The 10,307-nt window shown below is 34.1% G+C and overlaps 2 protein-coding genes across 3 annotated transcripts in view; one reads left to right on the top strand and one right to left on the bottom strand.

Annotated features, from left to right (window-relative positions):
* The window catches only part of LOC105172145 (pentatricopeptide repeat-containing protein At4g20740), a gene marked incomplete in the record, with an annotated part of 5,760 nt that extends 5,461 nt beyond the window's left edge, over positions 1-299 (bottom strand). The window contains 1 exon segment of the mRNA XM_020697279.1: positions 1-299. Within this exon segment, the coding sequence (XP_020552938.1) occupies positions 1-198 (198 nt within the window).
* On the top strand, positions 4,849-10,231 carry LOC105172144 (exosome complex component RRP42). Of its 2 annotated transcripts, none has more exons than XM_020697116.1 (8): positions 4,849-5,040; positions 6,607-6,765; positions 6,852-6,908; positions 7,075-7,167; positions 8,632-8,710; positions 8,815-8,939; positions 9,245-9,388; positions 9,668-10,231. In XM_020697116.1, exons 2-8 carry the CDS (start codon positions 6,640-6,642, stop codon positions 9,917-9,919), a joined length of 876 nt encoding a protein of 291 aa, XP_020552775.1. In that variant the 5' UTR covers positions 4,849-5,040; positions 6,607-6,639; the 3' UTR covers positions 9,920-10,231. The 2 variants fall into 2 exon arrangements, with proteins under 2 accessions (XP_020552775.1, XP_011091789.1); XM_011093487.2 differs by having other exon boundaries at positions 4,850-5,040; positions 6,638-6,765.

The following is a 10,307-nucleotide window of genomic DNA, read 5'->3' as shown; positions in this document are numbered from 1 at the left end:
TGGGTCCCATTTTTGGAGGTCAAAAGCTTCCCCTGCTGCGGCCGTGGGGTGGCTGAACTTCTTAGGGTTCCAAGTGCGGCGGTTGGAGAAGAGGCCACCGCGAACGGTGGGCCGGTTCTGGGAAGGTTTACGGTGACCATAAAAGAAGTAGGGTTTATGCGATTTGGTCAACGCCGGCGGCGGAGCTGGTGGTGGCATCGCGATGTTTCTCCAAGGGGGTTGAAATTCGCATTTTGCATGATAAATGGGGTGCGATTGAGCAAGATCAGGTCTCCACTTTTCCCACAAATATCATATTCACCCCTTCTTTTTTATGAAATATTATATTCACCTCCACAAATTAAAATCGCTCAAAATCGTTTGAATTAAATCGACTTAAACTGTTTTTTTTTAATTTATTTTTCAAACTCTAATTTTGAATTTAGAATAAAATCACACTGTATTATTAATTTAATTTTAATTTATTGCTTAAAAAATCATCAGAAATCGAACCATATTATTAAATATATAATTAATTATTTTAATTATATATATAACAATTTGATAAAATAATTATTCTTTTTAGATTTCACATTCGAATTATATAACCCCAAAAAACTTACATATTATCACAAATTCACATCACAAACCTCATTTTTGTAAAATTTATATTTAGACATTATACAAAAAGAATGTTGTAAGGATTATTATATATGTTTTTATATTTTAATTTAATTAAAGTTGTAAGGAATGTTGATGGTCTTGGTGCATAATATTGGTATTTCTTACTTGCTACGTACAAACACTTGTTTTATTTTTTTAATTTTTATTAATTTCAACGTCTTATTTTTGCTATAAGTATTTAAACCGTCAAACCACGTGAAACCGCACAAAACCGCATCTCGGATTTTGGTTTTAAAAGTAGCATTAAAAAATTATTTTATAAAACTACTATTGACAATTCGATTTGTTTCAGAAAATCGAAACCGCACAACGAGCACCCCTACTTTTTTGATGGAATAGATAGGAGCAAAGGGGTATTTGTAATAACTTCTTAGATTTCAAAATAGTTTTCAAAAAATAAATAATCGTATCGAGAATGTCCTGATAAATACTTATTTTATTTCTATATATATCTTTTAATTTTTGTTTGGAGTTGTTAGGGGCACTAACGACTCCAAGTCATTAGTGCATCTAACAATTTAACTTTTTTTTTTTACTTTTTGATTTAGTTACTATTTAATAACAATTAATATGTTGTTACATGATTAATAATTTAATGTTTAATTATAATAAATAATTATTAATTATTATTTTAAATTATATAATATTATAAAACTTTTATTTAGTATCTTTATAATTAAAAATATTAATAACAAAAAAAATAATATTTAATTAATTTTTAACGACTAATAAATTCAAAATTTTATATACAACCAAAAAAAAATAATCAAGAATTAGTTTCATTATTTTACCTCATCACCCCGCCTTGGCACTATAGTTTGACGAGAAAGAGCTTGGCTTTGTTGAGATTGGATACATAAGTGTTGTATTACACATGATTGTGACGAGTCTATCTCATTAAAAATTCGGATTGTTTGCCATCAATCTGAAGAGTAGAGAAACGAAATGTAATATTATAAGACTAGCTAAAATTTTGTGACATCTCAACATTTTTCCTCCATGAAAAGTTGGAAAGACTTAGAAGATGCCCCTAACAGTAAAAAATAAGTCATATTTCTCTTATAATATGTTTGCTCAATATTTGAAGAAAATTAACTTTTCGATACACGGTTTGTACATATGTACCACTTGACCGCTAGAAGATTTTGTGCTCCAATTGAACAATTATTCCTACAATCCATTTTTTAAAAGCTCACTGTGTAATTCGAAGTTTTTGTACAAACTCTCTCATGTGTTGTAAATAATTTCAAGAGTCATCATTAAATTGTAACATACCTTAGGTATGATATGTCAAACCTTAATTGGTTCTTCTCAATTTGTATAACATTTTGTCTTCTATGTATAGGGTCGATTTAACTTGTCCGAATAATAAGGAAGAGAAAACCTTGTGTCTAAATTACAATGTTCCCAAAGGCATTTCATGGTCCCCCCTCAATATTTTGCGATCGCCCAAAGACCAATATTTGTTTTATTTATCATGAATTAGGGAAGTGTTCCACTAACATTGCCGCATTGCAGTTTCTACAAGTAAAATTAACTTATTATTATATTTGTGATATATACTCTTACAACATTCACTGTCTTATTAAGGTCAGATGTTTACTCCTTGCATATTTGGGATTGGTCACCTATCACTCCATTGGCACCCAAAGTAATTTCATATCATTTATATATGGGTCAATAATTCCACAAATTCAACTTTCATTATTTAGTGTATATTGTCATCCAATAGAGTCGAGTTCTACAACATCATCAAGTTTGTTACATATCCAGGCCGATTATGATGTTCAATAACGGGTACCAGAAATTTGACAATACCAAAAGGATCGAAGAATCTTCCATGAAATCCTGAGATCACTAGGAACTAACCCTGCAAAATAGAAGTTAGCACTCTGATTTTCAAGTCAGTAATGGATTAAAGAAGAAATAAAAAGAGAATTTGAACAAAAGTGAGAATAATAGTGAAATATGATATAAGAGTATAAATATTCATATAGAGCACAAAATACAAGTTCAGAATAGCTTTAAAATAGTGAAGATAAGTGAGAGTTTGAGTATAAAGAATGATATTACTAAGTAACTGCACAAGGTCCCTATTTATAGGCTTGTACAGATTAGGATTCAGAGGTGATTGTGAAGTGTCGTACATAGTTGGAAAGCCATTTGAATTGGCTATCATCCAAAATAAACCGTTGGAGATCTGTACTAGATTTGATTGAGATACATGAGCTGGACTAAACCCTGCCATGTTTGCCTAAAAATTCAAGAGTTTATTATTTATGGATTTCTTAGCTCATTTACCACTTATTTACTTGGAATCACCTGGAGATTTTTGAGGATGATGTGTGCAAATATGTTGACAAGCGTATGACATGTCCACCTAGCTGTACGATGCTGGTATGATCAATTTCCTGGGCCTACTAATTCAGTAAAGTAGGATGTAGGACCATAGGCTTTTTCCTCTCTAGTGATGAACCTTACCCTCCTGCTAATTGGGCCAGTTGGATTTTCAGTTTGTTGGGCTAGGTCTAACTCGATTGATCCGAGTTCTTTTCCTCTCTCTCTCTCTCTCTCTCAAATAATGAGAAGTAAGAAAAGAGGGAGAGGGGTTTGGCGACGCGAGGCAGGAGGGAAGAGAGGCGACACTTTCTCACGGTCGATATGGAAGAGAGGGGATGCACGGCGGCCAGGAAAAAAAGGATAAAGAGAATGCAAGACGGCCAGGAAAAAAAGGATAAAGAGAATGCAAGGCGGCCATGAAAAAAAGGAGAAAGAGAAGATGAAGTGATAGAGAGCAAGACTCAGGGCAGACGAATAGAGGAGTTGATGAAGAGAGGATCTGACAAAAAGAAAGAGAGAGGAAATTAAGAGAAGACGAAGAGAGAAAGATTTTGGCTTAGTTACATAATAATTTTTGTTCTAAAAGATAAATATATTAAATTAGTTTTGGGATGGGTTCTCATGAACTTGGGAGTCACTTCAAACTCTGATAGGTTCTAATTTTTAACACCTGTTATTGTCTTGATCTTTTTGACTTTTTTTGACTCCTGAACGAATTTTTTGGGGTTCAAATCTAATTGTGATCCCTATGTTCGCACCTTAAAATCATGCCACCATGTAATACCAAAGACAATCGTCCTTCGTCTACCTCATCACCCCACAACTCGGCCTCAGCAGATGAAAGACCAGGCAAAACAGGCCATAAATCTGGCTCCAACCCAATTAATACTCGAATTAGCATCAATTAAATTATAAATTGACGTAGAATTGAAAAGGTTGTGATCACACACATTCTTCTTTTGCCAAAGTAGTTCCGTTGAACCTAATCAAATCGAAATTTCAATAAATCAAAATGGGATATTGAATAAATCGAAATATTTGATTCTATACGAAAAAGTCGAACAAAATCCTATCTGATTTAAACTTTTTGCCAAATTAATCATTTTTTTCAAACAAAACTTATTTACTTATTAGTTATATATAAGTTGAAAAAACATAAGAAAAAAGTCATTTTGGCTAATATTTGATATCTTTTGCTACGTACTCTGCCTCATTGTAGAATTTTTCTTTCCCTCCAATATTTTGACATGAATTAATTTTAATTAATAACTCTACAATAATACACACTACAAGAAATATATTTAAGATAACAAAATAATTTTAAGGGACTCTCAAACTGCCATAACTTTTTTGTAATAAAGTGTAGTAATTATTACAATAAAATTGATTTCTTATAACAATTGTATTATTTCATCACATAAAATTAAATTTTCTTAAAAAAATTAATTTTTCGAGAAAATAAAAGAAAAGGCTTCGTTACGCAAACACAATATAAAATATATTTTGAATAGAATTAATGGTGAAGAAAAAAACTATTTTCTTAGTTGAATTATAAAGAATAAATAAAATTGATAACAAACAATTTCGTCCCAATAATTCTAAAAATTTTTAAAAATAAAATTAATTGATGGTAAAGATTGGTGCAATATTTTTTTTATTTCTCCCCATTTAAAAATAATTTTTTTTTATATTTTTCAATGTACAATAATAGAAACATATTTTTAAATTTATTTAATGCATAAAAAAATATGCATAAGTTATTTATATATTTACTAATTACTAATAAATGAATAAATATTTATTAATTTTATTAAATAATGAAAACAAGTTAGATATCAAAAAGGGTTTATTGAGACGTTAGAGCACGCGCCACTTCTCACAGCACTTAAACCCTTAAAATCTCCTTATATCATAGCACGCCGGCGCGCCTCCGAGCTCCGACGTCGGCAGCGGCGGACATCAGAGCATCTTCGCTACCTACGGCAGACTTTCAATCTCCCTCCGTCGTCGTCGCCGGCTGCCCAACACCTATTTTAGGTGCTTTTCCTAATTCTTATCACAACAATCACCTCTCTCATTTCTCTTTAAAAAATGCATATAAGCATTTCGATTGGGTCTTGTAAAGGTTGTGCAATTGATTATGACCGTAGAAGATTCGATTATTGTGGTTTGTTGAGTGAAATTTTTTATGGATATTTGTAATTCGGAGTTTTATGCCTGTTATTTTCTATTAAGGTGTGTACGTATTTGCAATTCGTAGTTTATGCCTGAAGTTTGCTGTTAGTATAAGGAAATAAGTAAATCATAGTTTATTTTTTGTTATTTTGATGCTGAATCCATGTATTTGTTGTTAAACGAAAGCTATGTTTATGCCTCTACCTTTCCTCTTTTTCTTGTTAAAAAGAAGTCAATATAGTCCCTCTAAAACAGTTGAAACAGAGGCAGCAAAAGAGGTAGCATTGCTCCTCTTTAACAGTTTATAGCGACAGCGTCTTGTGTAAACAAACAGAGACGGCGTTGCTGCCTCTGCAACAGTTCTTCAGGGGCAGCAATGCTGCCTCTGTTTGCTGATAAAGAGGCAGCGACTATGATGTATCTTTTTGTAATATTTTGATATCAGAACTCAATTTTCTTGCTATGATTTACAAGTAATTTGGTTTACAAATAAACTTTTGATTTTTATTGCTGCAATTGTTAGAGAACTTGTTTGTTTTTGTAGCTAAAATTCTGTTTATAATTTGCTTTTTTGTTTCCCCTTATTTTGTTGGCTAAAAAATTAATCTTAAACATGCTGGTTGTTGCTGAAAATGCTAATGGTATAAATATATAAGTTACTTCTGCAAATTTACTCCATGCTTACAGGCGTGTGATGGACCATGGTTCCGGGGCACATTTGCGCCATGAGGCACCATTCTTTTAACAACTACAATTACCTGAACGTTATATGGGTTTAAGAAGTTTTTTATGGTTCAATACCTGAACCTATAGATTACTCTGAAAACTTCCGAATTTTAAGTAGTACAATATTAATGAGTTTTATTTTGATATTGAAGAGCAAAATCTTATTAATTTATATTATAAGGTGAAAACATTATATCAGAATTATGGTTTAGTTAATTCTTACCATACAAATATAAATATTCTTGATGGTCGACAGTTTACTTCGACTTTTTCCTTGATACACAATTGGAAAATTTCTTTAGTCACAAAGAGGAATTTCTTGTGGTGTGCCAGTTACTATGTCAAGTCTTAATTAATTAATGAAATTGATGAATTGGTCACTTGTACAATGTATATGCATTCTTTATATACTTTGTATTCTCTTATAATCTGGATAGCTTTCTTGTAACTTACCTATCAACCAAGCATGAAAAAGAAAATCACTACATTTGGTTTCATGTTCGGCCCATCTCCCAGATGTGCCGAAACACAATGAGTTTCTTGACAGTTAATCTGACATCACTTTTCTTTTTTTCTTCTCCGAAGTTCTTGTGGAAATACTCTCCACATAGTTTTCCTTACATCAAAAGCTATGTTTTGTTTCACTTTGTTTCGAATGTGTTATTTTGAACAATTAAGATAGCTTTTTTGGTTAACTTTCAGCCTTTGAGTTTTGCTGTTTTACGTCTTCCAGTTATGGTGGGGCTTTCCCTTGGAGAGCAAAACTTCATAAAGGGTGGAATTGCTCAGGATCTGCGAACCGATGGTCGAAAACGATTAGCTTACCGGCCCATCTTTGTGGAAACTGGCGTCATTCCTCAGGTATAGGAAGTCTGAGTTGGGAGGTTTCTCTTTTACATATCTGACTGATTTTATTCTTACTGATCCGTTCTTGTGGAATTGAAAAGGCAAGTGGCTCAGCAAGAGTGAAGCTTGGGGCAACAGATGTTATTGCAAGTGTGAAGGTATCTTACTGTCACAATGTCAAACATTCACTTTGCTTTTTGAGTTGAGATTTAGTTTGCTTATGTTCTTTCTCTTGGAGTAACTAGGATATGCTCCTTTGTGTAATTTGCTTTGAATTTTTCTGATAGAACTTGAATTAGGTGCACCCTATTATTTCATTTTCAGGCTGAGCTTGGAAAGCCAAATCCGTCTCATCCTGACAAAGGAAAGGTTTCAATATATGTTGATTGCAGCCCGACAGCTGAACCAACTTTTGAGGTTTCTGAAGTTTCTTGATTCATTGCATATATATACATGTGTGTGTGTATGTGTGCTGATAATTAGGTTACTTAATTTCCAAAAACTACTTGTTTAATTGAGAACTTTATAGGCAAGATGGAATTATTCAGATTGTGATTGGTTTTCTTAAATATTTTGCATTGGAAATATTCTAACCCAAAGTACCTAATACTTGAATGGCGATTCCCACAAACCACGGGCTAGGGGAATATGAGTTTGTTCCTTTAGTAGAAGCAGATGAAACACTTGACAGTACATCAAAGTCATGGAAATACTTGTTTATGCGACAACATGAAGTATCTTCTAGTTTTTTAGTAGCTTGGAGTTTGGACTACCTTGTTATGCTTGGAGTTATTTAAATAGAATCTTATCAAAGTTCTCTGTTCCATAGGTTACTCGTGCTTACTAAAAGATCCATTTTGTTTTAGTGTTCAGATCTGTTTTTCATCATTAAGACTGCTTGGGATGGTTTGTTTGATACAATGCATGCAGTGAAGGTAGCAGCTGCCTGCTAAAGTCTGGAAATTTCTTTTGCAAGTCTCTTGATCAATCTAGTTATTCACTTCAAATCACTGTTTTGGCCCCTGAAAAGTTCAGTAAGTCTTTAACGGCAAAAGAACTGCGATCTTAGGCCATGATTCTTTCTTCAATAATACACAGAACAAGCGCAGTTTTATGCTTTCCTCTTTTCAGGTAAAACCTGGTTTCAGAACACGGTTTAGCATAAAATTTAGATTTTCTTCTTTCGGGTATTTTGAAGATCTTTTTCATATTATTTAAATCAACTAGTAGCCTACTGCCATGTTGATGGAGGCTATTAGACATATAAGAGTGGGAGCAATACAACTGATGAAGCACTGCAAGTTTTTAAGGGCACGATCTGATATGCAAATGATAACAGAAAATTATTACGATATAAAGAATTAAGACATAACTAAAAGCATGCTATAACCTGATTCTTTGAGCTTGACGGTTAGTCAAGTTCTTCCTGAAGTTCTGTATGCGGGCTTGTCTTGAACACAAAGTCCACCTAGGAAGTTATGGGTGATCAGTGCCACATTATAGTATATAATTTTCCTTTTATGTGATGCCATGTTGTTGGGTGGAACGTTATTAGCTGTAGTAGTTACCCGAGGTAACGGGACACCATTCTTGTTTCAATGAACTATTTGCAATACTTTTCGGTAGTGGAAAAGGGGTTATCAACAGAAAACATTTACAAAAGATGCAGTCTTTGTTGAAGTATGTAATGCTCTCTTCGTCCCATATCCCATTACTTGAAAAATACTTATATCACTTTGAGTTTCAATTATAATGGCCCTGAATCTGAATATATATGTCTACCTTTAACTGTTGGTCATGCATCAAATAAAACAACTACTTGCACTTAAACCCCAAAAATCTCTTGTGGTGGTCACAAGTTCACTTGATCCTTAATGGCAGGGCAGAGGGGGTGAGGAATTATCAACAGAGCTCTCTTCAGCACTTCAACGATGTTTATTAGGTGGTAAAAGTGGCGCAGGTAAAATTTCTTGATGAGCATGGAGATTCAGGATGCTTCATTTGCTGTCAAAATCTTGTTGTATGTAAAAGTGTTAAATTTTCTCTCTATGAATTTGGCTACAGGAGCTGGGATTGATCTCTCGTCACTATCCATTGTTGAGGGGAAGGTCTGTTGGGATCTTTACATAGATGGTCTTGTGGTTAGTTCAGATGGAAATGTATTGGATGCCTTAGGAGCTGCCATTAAGGTAACATTTTCTTCTGCCTCCTTTTTTTTTTTTTTTTGAGGAAAACTTTTTTCTTCTTATGCTTGCACTACCAAATCCAGAGATATCTACTGTGTTGTGTTTCTACACTAATTATTTAGAGCAGGAAGTGGTGCAAAAATTCTGGATCCTTTTCTTTTCACTGTGACTTTCCTGTACTTTTCCTGGTTCGCAATTGGAAGTACCCAATTGAAGGAATTTCAAGAATTTTCAGAATTTTGTGTCAGTATTCTGTTGTAGCTGGAATTTTTCTTCTTGTCTTGATTTTCATTCTGATCTATTTGTAGGCAGCTCTAAGCAATACAGTTATTCCAAAGGTCCAAGTAGCAGCCAATGCCTCTTCTGACGAGCAACCAGAGGTTGATGTGAGTGATGAAGAATTTCTTCAATTCGACACCTCAGCAGTCCCTGTTATAATTACTTTGACCAAGGCAAGAAAAACTTTTGCCTTCCCATTTTTACTGTTTTGTGTCTGTGTGTTGTGGGAGAAGGAGTGGTGTTCTCTGACAGCTGCATGTGTGCTGTGCATTAACTGCTAATATTGTAGGTGGGGGGGGGGGGGGGGGTTTTTTTTTTGGGGGGGGGGGGGGTGTTGTGTGGGGGGGGGGGGGGGGGGGGGGGGTTCTTTTTTGGGGGGGGGGATGGGAGTAGTAGGAGTGGTGTTTTTCGACAGCAACTTTACATGTTTGCATTAACTGCTAATATTGTAGATCGGGAAGCATTATATTGTAGATGCAACTACCGAAGAGGAGTCACAAATGAGTTCAGCTGTTTCCGTTTCTATTAATAGGCAAGGGCGGATATGCGGACTAACAAAAAGAGGGGGTGCAGGTTTAGATCCAAGTATCATACTTGACATGATATCAGTTGCTAAACATGTAAGTGAGCAGTTGATAAACAAGTTGGATTCAGAAATTGCTGCAGCTGAGGCTTGTGAAGAGGAAACTGAGATGGACAGTTAGTGCACTACTGCATTTATTAATTTTATGTAGTTTTTCATGGGATACGAATGCGTTGTAGTATCTTGCACTTAAATGCTGAATTCATAAAAAGTTGGAACAAATTGATTCAACTAAACGTGGACGGATCTAGATCACATTTTTATGGATTGTAGATTTAAACAAATGTTCGTATAAGAGCAAACATTCAAACAAAGGTAACATCTGCAGTTTAACTTCTATAACTGTACAACCTGGTGCAGAATAGTGCCCGGGACCTTTTAGTTCAAGCAGTCTCATATGAATGAGCAGTATATAGTTTGATTATATTTTGTATTCTCTGATATATACCTGTCAGTATGTACAAATAAATCAATTATCTGGGTTTAATCAAACGGAATGTAAGATGCAA

Source organism: Sesamum indicum, linkage group LG10 (assembly GCF_000512975.1).
Source record: "Sesamum indicum cultivar Zhongzhi No. 13 linkage group LG10, S_indicum_v1.0, whole genome shotgun sequence".
In the NCBI taxonomy this organism is placed as follows: domain Eukaryota; kingdom Viridiplantae; phylum Streptophyta; class Magnoliopsida; order Lamiales; family Pedaliaceae; genus Sesamum; species Sesamum indicum.
The sequence above is the reverse complement of the archived record's forward strand: the minus strand, read 5'-3'. Positions and strand labels throughout refer to the sequence as shown.